The 17630-nt window shown below is 43.0% G+C and overlaps 1 protein-coding gene across 2 annotated transcripts; it reads left to right on the forward strand.

The window, feature by feature from the left end:
• Nucleotides 1-863: 863 nt before the first annotated feature.
• On the forward strand, nt 864-17246 carry LOC116730381 (actin filament-associated protein 1-like 2). 2 transcript variants are annotated; one of them, XM_032579550.1, is made up of 17 exons: nt 864-1126; nt 1214-1845; nt 8245-8379; nt 8595-8672; nt 8743-8804; nt 9938-10040; nt 10112-10341; nt 10841-11020; nt 11145-11231; nt 11393-11462; nt 11858-12084; nt 12166-12275; nt 12366-12483; nt 12582-12669; nt 14022-14188; nt 14273-14383; nt 14974-17246. In XM_032579550.1, exons 2-17 carry the CDS (start codon nt 1830-1832, stop codon nt 14998-15000), a joined length of 1809 nt encoding a protein of 602 aa, XP_032435441.1. In that variant the 5' UTR covers nt 864-1126; nt 1214-1829; the 3' UTR covers nt 15001-17246. The 2 variants fall into 2 exon arrangements, with proteins under 2 accessions (XP_032435441.1, XP_032435440.1); XM_032579549.1 differs by lacking the exons at nt 864-1126; nt 1214-1845 and having other exon boundaries at nt 8102-8379.
• The last annotated feature ends 384 nt before the right edge of the window (nt 17247-17630 follow it).

Raw genomic sequence — 17630 nt, forward strand, 5'->3', positions numbered from 1 at the left:
ACACATCTGCATATTTTTTTATTTTTAAAGATTTTAATGTATTTTATTAGTTTATTTATAACAGACCAGCAAAAATAAGAATATAAAGATATTTTTCATAAAGAAACATTTTATGGATTGTTTACAAATCTAATTATCTTCTTATGAGAAAATCATTTAGATGTTGGTTTGGACTTTGATTAGGCCATTCTGACCTGATCTAATCCATGTCATAATATCTCTAACTGTATGTTCTGCTGTCCTGCTGGACCCCATTGCCAGGTCAATAATAGGTTTTCCAGGATTTCCCTTGATTCAGATTTAAAAAAAACTCTGGCCAGCTTCCCACAGAATGATACTGCTACCACCATGTCTCATGGTGGGTTGACTTCAATCCCCCATTTGGTCTCAGTCTTTCCAGAAAACACATGAATGTTTGACTTTGAAACATTTGGTAAAGATTTCTACAGAAACACTGGAAGAAAGGAGCAGATTCTGCAGAGGAAAACATTCTGAAACCATCAAAAACCTGCAGGAGTTTCAGCCAGGATCTAGCTACCTAACTGGCTAGCTAACCAGTTTCACAACTCTGCAATCTTTAATTGTCTCAGCAACTTGGTAGTACAAGTTCAAGGATGCCAAAGCTACAAGTCAATACGTCAAATGTTTGGTTGTTGGTTAATCCACAAAATTCCCTAACATCAGAACGTCCTCTAAGTGCCTGTTTACATTTTTTATTTTTCCAGGTTTCCACATCAGTAGAGAAATTCCTCTTTGTTTGTGTTAATCACTTCAAGAACAAGTGACATGCATTCATTGTGCTGATATGGCGTCTTGACTGTTGTTTTGTTAGCAGTAGCATCGTGCCTTTTGCTAAGGTTAGTGCTGTGTGCTAGCTGGTAGATAACTTAAGGACATTATCTTACTACATGTTTTGATTAGTATTGTTACTTAAAGAGATTGGCATCACTTTTTTCTTGGGAAACACTTGATTCAAATGTATTCAGCGACATTCTTGGTGCTAGTATCAGCTAACTCTCTAACCCTGCGGAGACCTTGTTTACTGGAGATGTTCGTTCATGCTGTGGCTCCAACAGGTACGGCTGGATGGACGAGTCTACCGTTGTTGACATCTGGCTCTGAGATGGTAAGAGGTGGTATCATGCTGTGGGCTCTCTGATGCAGCATTGACGCAGAGCCTTCAACATTGTCTCTTCTTGGGACTTTCATCTAGTTTTCACCAAGACAATGAACCACATTCCAGATGTTAGGCTGAGGAAGAGGAGGGTACAGCTGCTGGACTGTCTCTGAAGGAGAACCTAAGGACCTGAAGTTGGACCCGGTGCTGTTGGACATGTTAAGACATTAGCAGGGAGAATGAGAGGAACAACATCTGGAAGCTTTCCTGGTTTTGGAAGCGCAGCCACAGAACATGGCTTCTAACTTTTAACTGCTGGGAGATGGAAAGAAACCACCGCAGACTGGGAACAACTAAAACCGGGGACAGGGAACACGTCCGAGTCTAAAATACATAGAGGGATGTGAACGTCTCAAAGGAAGCCAAGGAGACAAGGGAGTAGATAAAGACAGACAGATATGAAGCAAAATCAGAATCAAAGGTTGCTTGTTTTTCACTCTGACCAACACATAGAGAGACGGACAATCCCTCCTCCTCTGTGTATTCAGGTCTCGGAGGGGCAGGACTCGGCTGTGAGGGGCAGGACTCAGCTGTCAGACCTCGGTGCGTCCCACAGAGCCAACAGAGGGAGTTCAGGGAGGAGGAAACCTGACGTCTGTTTTTCTTCCAACGGAGATGAGACTGAAGATGAGGGGCTGCTGAGACGACAGACATGGACAAACAGAAAGGTACCGAGGCAATTTACAGGGCAATGTAGGCTGTTTCTATTCTATTCTATTCTATTCTATTCTATTCTATTCTATTCTATTCTATTCTATTTATTAACTGTTTCTCTGACAGACTGAATCTAAGTCCAGATAAGAGAGCAGCTCAGTTAAAACAGCTGTTTGTTTTCAGATATATAAAATATTTTAAGTACATTTTCAGGGTTTATGTATTATTTGTTTACTTTATTTGTTTACTTTATTTGTTTTTCTGCTTCAAATTTAACAAACATTTTAAAAAAAGTCTCAAAAGTTTTAATTATTCTGTTAAATATTCATCTAACGTTTGCTGCAGGTCAGCTTCTCTTCCTTTTCCATAACAACCTGTTATCATTTAGTCTCTACTTCCATCCATTTCTCTCAGTCAAAATGATCCTTAAAAGACTCAAATCACTTGTATTATTTAGCTTAATTTAATATTTATTGAGATATTGTATATTGTACACTGTTGTGGTTCTGATTCCTGATTGAAGTTATGAAAAATAATAATGCTGCTGCGCTAATCCGGTTGGAGGAGATGGAGTCATGTCACCACATCAGATTATAGAAAACCACCTGAAATTATCAACAAAAAACGAATGGAAGACATTCTGCAGGAGACGATGAAGACAATAAAACCTTTCTGATGAAGAAAAGGTGAATGATCAGCACCATTCTGCAGCTATAATGTAGTTTTTAGTGTTTTTATCGACTTCTCGATAGTAATGATTTCTGATGAAATAAAACAATTCACAGCATCTTTTATGAAATTATCAAGAAATTTTCTCATGTAGAATATCTGCAGCTTATTGAAAACTATTAAATCCTTATTTCTATTTTTAAAAATGTTTTTTATTGGTCTCATGTAATTTTCTAATCTAAATGTTTTGTTTTTATGAACTGTAAGCAGAAAATCATCATAATCATGAAAACAAGTCAATATTTGACTTTTTTAATTAACTGAAAAAATGAAATTTTCAATAATATTCTAATTGATTGAATATGACTTTTTAGTAAATGCAAATATTTTCTAATTTGTTTGTGTTAAAAATTGCAGATAAAACGTGTTAGACTGTTAAAATGAAATATTTTTAAAAACGTCTTCATAAACAGTTCAAGCTTTTACATCCAAAAGGTTTGAGACCAGCAGCTGATTTAATTCACTTTTCCAGGTGTTTTTTTGAGGATTTTTCTCCTGTCAGTTAAAATAATCTATTTAAATATTTTTATTTTATTTGTCTTTCCTGAACTGAAACAGACATGATAAATTCCTCCTTTGTTATTACTTTTAAACAGTCACTTTAAAAATGTTGCAATATTTAAACTAAAGACCTTTAAAGTTACGTTTATCTTCATGGATTAAATTTTAAAACCTCTGCTGCTGTTTGCACCCTATTTAAAAACAAACAGCAAAGCTGATAACTCATTTAGCTTCCAATAAAAACAGCAGAACGACTCTCTGAGTGAAGAACCGGTTTTGTTTCTTATCAGCAGAATGGAAACAGCGACATGTATTTTGTGCAGCTGCAGCTGTTTGTCTATAGGGGCAGTGTTTCAGCCCGTCCTCCTGCTACTGTGAAATCTTTATCGCGCTGCTGGTATGTTAACAATCGGAAACACCCCTGCTTGCTCCTCCATCCTCCTCCTCCTTCCTGCTCTTCATCATCACGTCTTCCTCCCGCGACGTCTCCAGGGACGTGGCTAATAGGCCGTTTAGATCCATCAGATTTCCGGGTGTTTGTGTCTTCAAGGTATCCAAACCAACAGTTATTCCCATATTAAGAGCTAACTCAGCCCACTGAGGCATCAGGAGAGCAAACGAAAACTAAATGCTGAGGAACATTGAGGAGATAAGCTGCTGGTGTCTCCTGGAAGCAGCTCAGAAACATGAATGGAGAGTTTTTTCTCCAGCAGATGAAAGAGAGTGGCTCCCTCCCTGCTGCACACATGTTTGTACTTCTTTACATCTGAGGTCCCAAAATCACACAATTTCATCTCAACAAACATGAATCAATGTCATTCTAACACGAAAAGACAACTCCGAGCCCCTAAGTACTTCTTTGAAGGTTTGATCAGCACAAAATGTCCCCATAATTCACTGTGTCCCCATAAGGGATATAAATACACGAGTCCCCACAAACACAGCTGGACAGACACGCAACATGTTTGGGGATTTTGCAGGAATCACATCTTCTGACTAATTTCAGGGTTTGGTTCTCATGGCAGCGCTGCTGAAACTACTTTTTCTAAACGCTGCGACCAAAGGAGCAGCTGAGGCCCGTTTTTCTCTGCTTTGATTTCAGGCTTCAGGCCACAAATAAACACAGAAACAATCATGAAACAACTGACAAGACTGACCAGCTGGGAGCCAATCTGCTAACTGGGGAAGATGTGGCTAAAGTCGAGGAGAGCGAGCTCTGGAGGACCGGACCTGGACATATCTGTCTGAATCTGGGTCACATGCAGCTGCAAACCAGCAGCCATTGTTGAGCAGTTTAGCTGAGGCTTTTAATGGTGAGATAGATGAGGACCTCCACTTGTTTCTGGATCCATGAACCGAAGCCAGGAGGGTTTTAACCACAGCAGCTGGTTTTAACAGAGCTGTAGGGTTTAACAGCCGGACTCTCAGTTCTACAGCCGGTCCAGGAGAAAAACTCAGCTGGTGTGAGACCAGAATCACAGATGCAGCTGATTTAGTTTGCTCTTCATGCACACATCGTGGGGTAAACACATGAGAATCATATAAAGTTCTCTGTTTGTGTTCTCGGTTATTTTGTGGTGAAGTTATTATTTTTCATATGAAAGTGTCAGTTTTAGGTCAGTGCAGCTTGAATCCAGATACAGGAAGTGATGCTGATGGTGAGATTGCAGCATTTAGCAACAGATCCCAACGTTCTTCTGTCCAGCAGAACTGGAGCCTTTTGTGAAGTTAGAGTCAAACATTAACAGCAATAATCTGGTTTGTTCAGCCTGTCAGACAGGAAAACAACAGGAAGGGTCGCTTTTCAAGGTCTTAATTTCATCATGTTGTTCATTCATTTATAAATGTCACAGTTCATATTAAATATTTAAATGGAGTGTTAAATATTCACTTTGTAAACAAATATTTAGTTAGCAAACTGAAAGTTTAATTTTTAGTAAAGATATGTATTAGCTAACAAACTAAATATTTAATTATCAAGCTAAACATTTGGTTAGCAAACTAAATATTCAATTCGTAGCAAAGCTAAACACTAGTTAGCAAGTTAAATATTTAGTTTAGTTTGGAATTAATTTGTAGTGAAAATAAATGTTAATTAGTGAGCTAAATATTTAATTTGTAGTGAAGCTGAGTATTAGGTAGCGAACTAAATGTTTTGTTAGCCAGCTAAGTATTCAGTTTAGGGATATTTTGTTTGTAGTCAAAATATTTAGATAGGAAGCTAAATGTTTCATTTGCACATAAGCTAAATATTAATTTGCAAGCAAAATACTTAGCTATCAAACTCAATATTCAGTTTATGCGCTAAATATGTAGTTAGCAATCTAAACATTTTGTCTGTAAGCTACGTATAGTTAGTCAGCTGATATGGTTTGGACTTAAATATTTAATTTGTAAGCTAAATATTTAGCTTCCTATCTAAACATTTAGTTAGCAACTATTTAGCTGCAAGCTAAATAGTTAATAATAAACTAAATATTTAGTTTGAAATTGGAACATTTACAAATGAATGAAAACCATGTTATTTTGTCTTATGGTGAGTTAAAAAATCCAAATTATTGCTGTTAATATTTCACTGTGCAACAAGCAGCACCGAGTCTTTGGATGCGTCCCATGTGTTTGGACGTGTCCTCCTGTCCAGTGTTTTTGGACATGTCCAGCCGTCCTCGTGTCTCGTGTTGTTGCTGCAGAGCTGTGGGTGTGTGAGGTATGTGCAGCTTGGTGTTTAAAGCAGCAGCGGCCTGATAAGCAGTACTCTGAAACAGCAGAGGAGTTGATCAACATTTAACCTCCGTCTCCCACGCCGCTGCCGTGAATGGACGCAGTCTGTCCCCATGAATGGACTCCAGGACAGACCTCCATTGTTCAGGACGGCTCTGAGATCGGCCCAGTTGGCCCCTTTAAGACTCATTTGCCTCAATGAAGCTCAGATAAAACCAGAAAGTAAAGGTTCTACCAGAATCACAACCAGAACCGGAACCGGAATCAGAACCGGAACTTCTTGAGGGCACAGCTGGTCTCCACCACGCCGTCCTCTAAACCAGCTGAATACATACATGGGACTGATGCAGCCTGGGAGTGCAGGCATCACATGAATACAAAGTTAGTTTATTTTTGATGTGACAGTAAAATTAAATATTTACATTTACTCCAAAGAAAATCTGAAAAATGTGAAGTGCATCTGTGTTCAGCTTTGAAACATTTAGTTTTGTTCTTCTCTGATCATATCTACTGTCTCTCCTACATAACTTATAGAAAACTGTCAACAGGACTTCTTCTGGCTTTCTTCTTGTCACTCTAATGAATTCTGCCACCGCTGGCTGCAGGTGGTACTGCAGATGTCTGACCTGATGGATAGTTTAGGTTGTTTATTGCTCCCTGGAAAATAATTCATATGAGCCTTATCTGCATCACAGCAAATGTTATTCTCATGATTTTCCCCCAAAAGGCCACAAACTCCTCAGATTCCTGTAAAAAGGCAGGAATGGAAGGAGGATGAGACGGACGGGAAGCATTTTGCTCAGCAGGACTCAAACACTAAAACTGCTTTAATCTAATTTATTCAGAGACTAAACCATCACCGGGTTTAGTTTACAGGATCATTTGTTTGTGATGCTCAAAGCCAGAAACACATAAAATCACATTTTAATATATTTACAGACATACTGAGTCTCTCCTGTAGCGAATCAACACATCTGCAGACAGACATGAACCCGTATTATTATAGAGCAGAAATAAAGCAGGTTTCAGCAACAAGATGAAAACATAAAACATGACATCAGTGGCAGAATAAATAAAACTGATGAATCCAGACCCCATCTAACTTGTTTCTGATAATTATATGTCAACAATACATTTATGTTCTGAATCAATAATTATTGTGGTTAAACATTTCTAAGCTCTGAAACTTTAATCTTTCATCTTTTATTACATCTGACATGTTTTTCTGCTGCCCTCAAGAACTCTAGTTTTATCCGACAGATTATCTTACGGAGCTGCGTGGAGACAAAATTCAACATTCATGCCATAAATTAACAAATAAAGTATTAATAAATGTCACTGTGTTAATAACCATTAAAATCATTAAGTTTATTTGTAAAGCATATTTCAGCAACAGAGCATTTCAAATGGCAAAAACACAAAACAAAACATGAGATTACAGCAGTAAAAATAAAAATCAAAAATTTCAATACAAACTAAAATTTATTTTAGTTTATTTCCAGTTATTATAAAGGCCCTAAATGAGTTTGGATGCTTCAGTCAGGAGGGCCACATTTGATGCTGAAGGAGAATTTCTTCCAGTTTGTCTCTGATTGAGTTTTAATGATCATCAGATCATTGATTATTTATCTGGTTCTGAAACCTTATCAACTGAACAGCACAAACATCAGGCGCTAAAGCTTTTCTTTCAGAGGTTAAACATTAGCAGCACCGTGTGTTTGCTCTGATCCGCTGCATGATGGGCTGAAGCATCATGGGAGAAACTTTCCTGCTTTCTATCCAGTTTTCCACGCCGAGCGTCAAACCAGAGGAAAACGTGCCGAACAACCGGCTGCTTGAAGTTCATCGTTCACAGAGAGAAAAACGCTTCAGTCATGTGATCATCTGATTAATGAGATCTGTGATTATTAATAACCGTTATTGTTTCCAGCTGATGTTTAGAGTCAGAGCTGCTTATGAAATGAAGCTGAATCTGGTTCATGATGCAAAGCTGCTGGAATGATGGAAACAGTTAAACATTAAGGAAGTGAAGGAGAGCAAACAGACAGAGAGTCTGTTTCAGATAAGGACAGGCTCAGATCAGACATGAGTCACCGCAACTCAGGCAACCGTTGCCTCAACTGTGGAGTGGAGAAAGGCAGAGGCAACGTCTGAGCTGCCGGATGTCTGAACTTCTCTGTGGCTCCAAACATGGCGGCAACGAGGGAAACGAACTAGAGACTGACTCGTTCAGTTACTGACTCGTTCAGCTTCCTGATGAATGACTCGTTGAGTTACTGACTCGTTCAGCTTCCTGATGAATGACTCGTTCAGTTACTGACTCGTTCAGCTTCCTGATGAATGACTCGTTCAGTTACTGACTCGTTCATTACCTGGCTTGTTCAGTAACTGACTCAGAAACTGAGGAATGACTGACTCGTTCATTAACTCGCCCACTGCTCCTCTCTCCCTGCTGTGTTCAGTTCTGGTGAAGCTGATCTGGGATCTGCAGACGTTCCTGTCGGTTCTCGACTCGGAGAACCTGAGCTACATCGCTCAGGCGCAGAAGAAGTCGATCTCAGAGCTGCTGTCCAAACTGCAGACGCCCGACGCTCCAGGTAGGGACCTGCCGATCACTTCCTGGTTCACCCAGTTCCACTTCCTGTTTGGTCCAAAGAACGGACGGAGAGAACAGGCTGGTCATGAAACACGTTCACCGCTTCAACAGATTCATCTGAGCTTTTATCGTCTAGGAAATATTAATGTGATGGAAACATTTAGTTTCTTCATGTGTGAAGCTGATGTACAGTTGAATGGTTTCTTGTGTTTGCAGTGGAAGATGCTGAGTACATGGTGATGAGCTGTCCATCGATGTCGCTAGGCAACGAGCTGGATGACTCACCTGGGACAGGTACGCTGCGGCGTCGCCTTCCCTCTCTGACCTCTGATCCAATGTTTGCTCCATGTTTGGTTGTTTCCAGATGCAGTTTGGTCGTCAGAGCTGATCTCACATCAGGACCCGTCGGACTGGATGAAGAGCGGGGTGAGCAAACATCACTGGGCAAACTGGGCAAACTGGTTTCACCTCAAGGGTTGTCAAAAAAACTGATTTAAAGGAAAAGAATCCAAAGAAAAACTGTGAAAGTCTCCAGAAATCCTGCAGTGGAGGTTTAGAGAACCTCGACGAAACCTCCTGTTTCCCATCATACGGTAACCATGGCAACACAGGAGCATCGTTAATCAGCGGTAAGGAAAAAGGGTCATCATCCCATCACGGCAGGTCAGAGTCTAACCAAACCTCCTCGCTCCCCGACCTCAGAGAGGAGCTCAAAGGAAAACTGGGCGGAGGGAAGAAAGTTTGTTTTTAGATGGGGATCCAGCGCCTGTGATGTGGGTCAGTAATGACAGACCGGGGCCTCCGGAGGTTTGGGAGGAGACGGCGGGGTGACCGGGTGTGTGTGAGGGAGGCACAGGAAGCGCTCTGTTTACACGGGAGACCGCCGCGCCGCGCTGCCATTGGCTGACGCACCTGCAGGGGGAGGAAGCGCCGCTGATGGCGGCAGATTAGCATCTGGTCTACGTGATGGACAGAAAACACACACACACACACACACACACACACACACACGATAAGATCAAATTCTCAGCACAGTGTTCACAGAGCTTTGCAGTATTCACACCTTGTAACTTTAGATTTACTGGGATTTTATCTGGTGGAGCTCAAAGTAGCTAATAAAACCTTCCAGCATCAATTTAATTTTGAGATCATAATTTACATGTTTTATAAAGTTTGATATTATATTTAGGTTCATGTCGTATCCTTTAATGTCTGCTTTATTTTGTTACTGAATATTTCTTGTTTTAATTAAAGTTTTTGGGGGAAAACCACGATGAGAGGAAACAGAACAGTCCACTTCAAAATAAGAGCATGGATATAAACAATTTGAATTTTTTTTTTATCAATCAACGATCAAAACTTCAGCACAGATGTTGAACTTCATTCAACTGATAGTTTACTTATAGCATTAGCGCTCCAGAATTCATCCATGAAACAATATTTAGTGGAAGCTAAGTGCGCTAAACGTTAGCTAAATGAGCAAAGCGCTGTAAGAAGAATTAGCTCCGCTATCAGCGGATTAGCGGACCTGTGCTCAGCATATGAATGACTGTTTGCAGGGCCCCACCGTCCCTCCTCATCCTCCAGGTGGGCTTGGCGGTGACGATGAAGAGGACACGTATGAGGAAGCAGAACCTTATGTAGCGTCTGAAACCAACACAGGTACCGCAGACACAGCAGAGGAACCTCAGCGGGTCTAAAGCCACTGAACAGGAAATGTTTCCTTCCTCCAGAGAGGCCGGAGTCAGAGAGCAGTCACTACGAGTCGTACGGTGAGGAAGACGATGATGAGGATGAAGGAGGCGGTCTTGTGAAGGACAGAGCTCACTACATCCAGTGGAGCACCTCCCAGATCAGTCTGCGGCCCACGCCGGAGTCCCGGCTCTGTGGGTACCTGTGGAGGAGGAAGTGGCTCGGACAGTGGAGCAAGCAGCTCTTCATCATCAAGAATGACATGCTGCTGGTGAGGAAGAGGAGGAAACACACACCCTGCAGCTGCAGCGCCTGTAATCTCCACTAGAGGCTGCTGCTGAGACCCAGAGCCTCATCCAGACCGTTGAACACTTTGGTTCTGGTTCGGTTATTCTGCTTTGTCCCTCATGGCGTTCTGTGGCGTTATTGATGCTACGTCACCTGACCAGGTTGAGGCGCCTTGGCAGCCATCTTTAGTGAGGGACAGAAGTCCTGAACGGAGCGACTGCGATTGTTTTCCCACTTTGTTTCTGCCAGTATAACCATGAATTCTACTGGTTCAAGATAATTTATCTGTGGAAGTATCAGAACCAAGAACAGGAAGATGGATGGATGGATGGATGGATGGATGGATGGATGGATGGATGGATGGATGGATGGATGGATGGATGGACAGATGGATGGATGGATGGACAGACGGATGGATGGACAGATGGATGGACAGACGGACGGACGGACAGTCACTCACTCTGTAACTTTGTCTCCACCAGTGCTATAAATTTGCTCGGGATCTGCTGCCCCAGCTGGAGTTGAACCTTCACGGCTGTCAGATTGTCTACAAGTCGAAGAGCAGCGCTAAGATCCAGCACCAGCTCAAACTGGTCCCAGTGGGCTCTGAGTCTCTGGTTCTGGGCTACAGCAGCTTCCAGCAGGCGGATGAGTGGAGGAAGGTCAGCAGTTCACCAAACACCTTTCAGCCTGAACCAACCTATAAACCCTGGACTGGTGACCAGCAACATTCACGGACGAGCTGTTCCTGATGTGAAGTCATTTCACTGTATTTCCTGTTTGAAGGTGATAGAGGAGGTGAGCGCTGGAGGTGAAGTGGAGTCTCAGAGCTTCTCCTCTCTGAGTAAATCTGATCTGCGACTGTCCTGCAGGGTAAGAAACACACCCAGGTTCTCCTGGTGCAGTGAAGAACCTCCAGATGGGAAGTTTTTAAACTCTGAAAACCAGGAAAAACCTTAAGAAAACATCTTTACTAATGGGAATCAAACATGTGAACTCTCTAAGTGAAAATGTTTTTGCTGTTGTGTCTTCAGTCCAGTGCAGTTCTTACTGACTCTGATGAGGAGAAACCTTCAACTTACTGCAGCCTCAACAGAGACAAAGGTACTGAAACTTTACATCTGTTTGGGAAAAAGCAGAACTATTGTACTTTCTGAAGGGGAAATAAATCTGTCAAGCCTGGATACTTAGCCGGTTATAATAAATTAGTCTCGGTTGAGGTCTTCACCATCAGGGTTGCCACAGCATCCCCCCAATGGGAGACACCACAAGAGTAGCTGGGAATGATCAGGAAATGGTCCAGACTGATGGACAGGTGGCGACTCTCTGGCTGGATCCCAGTGGAGCAGCAGTGGTAGGTGTAGAAGAAAGACCACCAGAAACACCAGGATGTAGGAACAGAGAAGCTGTTATTGACCCCAAACTGGAGGAGGGAGCCGCAGACTGAAGGTGTTTGCAGTAAATGCCGGTTGGTGACGTTTGGTGTTGTGAACCTGCAGGGTTCCTGAACGTCCTGATGAACTGCCAGTGGCAGAGTTTACAGTGTCAGGTGGAGGACGGCGTCCTCAACATGTTCGGAGAGGAGATGGAGAAAGACGAGGAGGAAGAGGTGAAGCGGTCGCCTCAGTACACGGTCCAGCTCCGAGGCTGTGAGGTCAGAGACGACCCAGACCGCTCCTACAGGATCACACTGAGCATGCTCGGTGACCAGGTGGCTGTGCTGGAGGTGAGTTGGCAGATCAGAGCTCCGGTGTCTCGGGTTAGTTCCTCATCATCAAGTCTTTCTGTCTAACCTTCATCACTTCAGGTGAGCTCATTGGAGGAAAAAGAAAATTGGCTGAAGCTGCTGCAGGACGGAGCTGCCAGTCGTGGTTACCATGACAACAAGACTCAAGAGAACACAGGTGGCGCCCTCAGGTGGGACAAACTTCTTAAAACCAGCAAATCCCTTCATGACATCACTCACTTCCTGCTCTCTGAGTTTAAATCTTGCTCTTATTTCCTCAGCGGGCTGCAAACGCGCCGGTTCCCAACCTCCAACGCCTACATGGACGACCCGTTCTGCCTTACCAGAACCACCAGCAGCCAGCCCCTCTACTCCAACGCCGCTCCACAGAAAGCCCTGGTACAAACTAGAATTCATTCTTCTGACGATCCCCACTGCACTTGATGAGGAAGATGTGCTGTCTGTGTAGATGCTGCTGATCCCTGTTTGTGTTTCAGGGCCACGGCTCTCAGGATTCAGTTCACCGTAACTCGGTGTCGTCCAGAGAATCAGTGACCTACAGCAACACGGTGCTGAGCAGCAGCAGTGAGTCAGACCTGGACCAAACCTTCAGGATGAATTATCTGACTCTAGATCAGTGGTCTCAGACTGCACCCCTCCAGAGTCCTGCAACTTTCAGACGTGTCTCTTGTCCCACAGGCTGAAGGAAACGATGAAACTGCCCTGCTAGCATGCAGTCCAGCTTTATGGAGCTCTGCTAATGAGCTAATGTTTTAGCCAGGAGAAGCAGAGAGACGTCTAAGCAGAGGTGTAAACCCCGGGGGGGCCGGGGGGTCCGGACCCCCCAAATATAGGAAAAGTCTAGCATTGCCCCCCCCCCAAAAAAATCTTTGAAGAAACATTGGCATTTAAATAATATCAATATGAAAAGCAGCAGGACATGGCAAAACTAAAAAAAGGCTTAAAAATAAAGCAACTTAACAAATTATAATTTAAATACCACATAACTTGTATTGGGAGCCATTTCAATAAATCAATGTTTATGAGGAATTTTATTAAGAGCAGTTAGTCATTAAAGCCTTTTTATTTAGAGCCTTAAATGTTTGTAAAGGTGAAGCAGAGATTAGATCAGACTGAACAAAACTCGTATCTAAGCAACATTTGAATTTTAGTTTGTTTACTTAGAAAAACATGTTTGATGTGCATTACTAGTCATTTTTGTTCCTGCAGCTTGAATTTTATGTTACATTTCACTGGAACTTTGCCGAACCCCCAAAACTGGTCTTCAGAAATGTTCCTGTTTATGGTCCCACAGTAATAAGACGGGATTTACGCTAACCCAACTCCAGTCCATCTGCCTAGTGAAAGTCCGGTCCGGTTGGTGAGGTGTAAACGCTAATTGACCTCTGACCTCTGGTCCTCCAAACCTCAGTCTGGGTTCGGTTGAAGTGAACTCTGGTTCCGTTTGAATGTAAACGTCAAGCAGACCGGAGACCGCTGCAAAAGCAGGAAGTGGACTACAGCACAGGGCATTCTGGGTAAATACAATCAAAGCTAATGTGCTAGCCTAGCGCTAGCAGACTAAAGAGAAATCCTCCAACACTAAAATCTGACGCCTCCATCTTGTTTCCATCTGGTGAAGAAGGAAGTTGCTCTCACAGGCTTTTGTGTCGTTTCCTTCAGTGGTTCTTGGTGCAGCGCCCCCACAGGCCAGGAGGGGAACAGGTTGGTTTGACTCAGAACAGAGAGAAAGAGAACCACAGGAGCTGGAGGTGGAGCAGATGATGAAGTTTTGGTTCCTGTAGAACCGGGTCGACCGGACCATCAGGATGAAAACATCCTGAAAGTTGCCGGACGCTCTGAGGACTGGAGTTGGAGACCTTTGACCCCTGACCTTGAGGTTTACTCATAGAGTAAAGTGAAGTGTGGTTTTTCAGGCCGGATGGCGCCGGCGGTGCAGCGCGACGTCCAGAAGCTGAAGCTGGTCGACACGCCGGCGGTGCAGCTGAGAACCGGGTCTGAAACCAACCTGGCGCCTGCTGTGAAGCGAAACAAGCGCACCTCCTTCAGGCAGTCTCTGGCCATCTGCACTGAGCGCGCTCAGGTGAGCTGCACCTGCTGAGGTCCTGCTGGTTTTACTGGTGCCTCCTGCGAACTCTGACCTCTGACCCGGTCTGCTCCGGTCCAGGCGGGCTTCCTGAACCCTCTGCTGCGGCGGACGGCCTCGGCCAAGAACTCGCTGAGACGAGCTCCTTCTGCGCTCTTCATCGAACACGGGAAGGTTTTCCAGAGGAAGAAGGTGGGACAGAGAACTGGTTCATTTCAGAAATGTCAACCAGCCGCCATGTTTCATTCTGAACAAACCGTTTGAATCCTGCTGTAAAGATTCTTTCTAGAGGAAATCTTTTAAATCTCCCGGTGGGACTCAATTAACAGTTTTAATCAACTTCATTTCAGGTTCTGTAATTAATGAATCTCAATTGAATCAAAAACCATATTGGCCTTGTTTTGCTGCTAACTTATTGAATAAATTCAGATGAAAATCAAACATGTTTCTATTTTTAGTCTTCAGGCTCTTCAAGCCTCAGATTGGATCAAAGTTCATTTTCCAGAGTTTTTCTGATCATTCATGGAGCTTCCTTAGAAATGTGGATACTTCTATTAGCGTTAGCTGCCACGTGTTAGCATTGAGATGATACTGATATGCTAACTCCTGTTAGCAGAACCTTAACACACAGTCTGGCTGTTGACTCATCATGTTGTTTCCTCTTCCTTTAAAACATTCGAAGTGTTTGATAATCCAGAAACGGTTTTATGTTGGTGAACGAAACAAGTTTCCATGAATAACATGAGATGATTTCTAACTGATGGTTTTATTTTTCTCTACAGGAATGGGAGACCAAAGCTGCTGCCTGACGTTTTCCTCCTCATCAGCATCCATCAGGCCTGCAGGCGGCGGAGAAGCTCTGCTCTGATTGGCTGCTTGGACTCTAATAATTCAGACTGGTTAAAGGTGACCAACTGGGCCAACTGGGCCGACTGGACCAACTGGGCCGACTGGACCAACTGGGCCGACTGGACCGACTGGGCCAACTGGGCCGACTGGACCAACTGGGCCAACTGGGCCAACTGGGCCGACTGGACCAACTGGGCCAACTGGGCCGACTGGACCAACTGGGCCAACTGGGCCAACTGGGCCGACTGGACCAACTGGGCCAACTGGGCCAACTGGGCCGACTGGACCAACTGGGCCAACTGGGCCAACTGGGCCGACTGGACCAACTGGGCCAACTGGACCAACTGGCTCACTGTTTATTATAATCAAGAACAAAATAACTTTCCATGATTCATTTCTCCTGGGTCCAGTTAAGTTTTTATTTGTCTGAACTGCTGGTTCTGGACTCAATCTGCTCCTGTAACACGCGGTCCAGCGCCTGGCCCTTTAAGGCTGCCGTCCGCCTGCTTCTGATTGGCTGTTAAGGGGTGGGAACATACGGCCATATAAGGACATGCCAAAGTTGGAAAAGTTGCCTAATTAGAGATTAATTGAGGTCAGTTTACTCTTGAATTAAAGCAGGGAAATGCCCACAGCCTCAAACTACCAGGGGCCCGGGGTGCCAGAGGCCCGGGGTGCCAGGGGCCCACGGTGCCAGGGGCCCGGGGTGCCAAGACAAACAAATTTATCATAATTATAATAGTTAGACAGGAGCTAACTATTTATTCAGAAGTAAATAAAAAGCATTGGAACATCATGTTATTATTAGTGATTTACTAAAGTTTATTTAAAAAATAATTTGAATCACTGATGAAGATCAACGATGGAAAATTTATCTCCATAAATATTTTATATAAAGACACAAGTATGCTTGTTATGGTAAAGTAGGATATGAAACATGATCACTTTTATGTACTGTAAAAAACACAACCACCTGCAGTCATTTACTGGATGAACGAAGTCGGTGTGTTTTTGGGGCCTGTTTCGCCCCGGGCCCCAGAATCACTAGATCTGCCCCTGGGGACCAAAATGTGGAGCCACAACTTTAGAAATGTGTCAGAAAATTGCCAAAATACAGAATATAAGAACATGAAAAGGAAAGTAGTGACATTTTGTTGAAAAACAACAGAATCTCTGAGCAACAACAACAACAAACAAAACAAACCAAAAAAAAACTTTTGGTTGTTTTTGTTGCTCTGGAATATGTTTTTAAGTTTTGTTTTTCAGTTAACGAGTTTCCTAACAGAAGAAACAATCAAATAACCAGATAATTAATTTATGTAGGACTAATATGATGTTTTAATTAACAGCAAAAAAACCCTAAAAATTCCTTTTAAACTTTGTGTTGTTAGTTTATAAGATTCTTCCAGGACCAGAACCGATGACCCGGTTCTGGATCTTCATAAACATTGATCCGTTTTACCGGAAGCAGCTGATTGGAGCTTTTTCTCAGGTTCTGTGATGAGTTCAGGTGTTGCAGGAAAACCAGGAGAACAGAAACTCAAACCATTTATCGAATCTTTTCTGAACATTTTCAAGATACAAAGTTTGTAGAAAACTTGATTTTATGAACTGTTTAATGTTTAACTGTCCCTGAAAAGAAAACAGCTCAGCGTCCAGGAGGAACGTCATCTGGTTGCCATGGAAACCCGCTTCCGGGATGGAAATCGTTTGGCTCACAGCTGCCATTAAAAACAGGAAAACAGAAAATCAGGGTTTCTGATGTAGCTGCAGTGACCAGTGGTGGCCACCGGGGGCGCCAGAGTCCGGAGACTTTAACGTTAAAGCATTTCCTGCTGTTTAGTTTTCATGTTTTATTTTTCATTTCTCAGGCAGAATCGCTGATCTTCTCTGTTCTTATTTTAATAAATATTGTAACTATTTTCATTATGTACTGATCAGCACAATGTAATAACTGACTGATTTATATTTACCAGGAAGAAATCATTTTTTATATTTACTGTTCTTTATACTCAGGAGAAAGTTTCTGTTTGAGCAAACACTGATCTGTAAAAATTAAAATCTGAGTGGACAATATTCGTCTGTGGAGTTTTTATTTAGTTTAAAGTTCCACAATCAAACATTAACAGAAATGATTTGAGTTATTTAGTCATAAAGATGAAACAAAAGAAGAAGAGAAGTGATGGAAACGCCGTGAGTTCATATTTAGAAAGACGTTCAGAGGAAGAAGCTTTTATTTTGGTAGTCCACTTCTGGTTATCACTAAGTGAATTTATTTGGAGCTAAATATCTCCTCCTCCTCCTCCTCTTCCTCCTCCTTTTCTTCCTCCTCCTCCTCCTTTTCCTCCTCCTCCTCCTTTTCTTCCTCCTCCTCCTCCTCCTCCTCCTTTTCTTCCTCCTCCTCCTCCTCTTCCTCCTCCTCCTTTTCTTCCTCCTCCTCCTCCTTTTCTTCCTCCTCCTCCTCCTTTTCTTCCTCCTCCTCCTCCTCCTCCTCCTCCTCTTCCTCCTCCTTTTCTTCCTCCTCCTCCTCCTCTTCCTCCTCCTTTCTTCCTCCTCCTCCTCCTTTTCTTCCTCCTCCTCCTCCTCCTCC

Source organism: Xiphophorus hellerii, chromosome 12, assembly GCF_003331165.1.
Source record: "Xiphophorus hellerii strain 12219 chromosome 12, Xiphophorus_hellerii-4.1, whole genome shotgun sequence".
Lineage (NCBI taxonomy): Eukaryota > Metazoa > Chordata > Actinopteri > Cyprinodontiformes > Poeciliidae > Xiphophorus > Xiphophorus hellerii.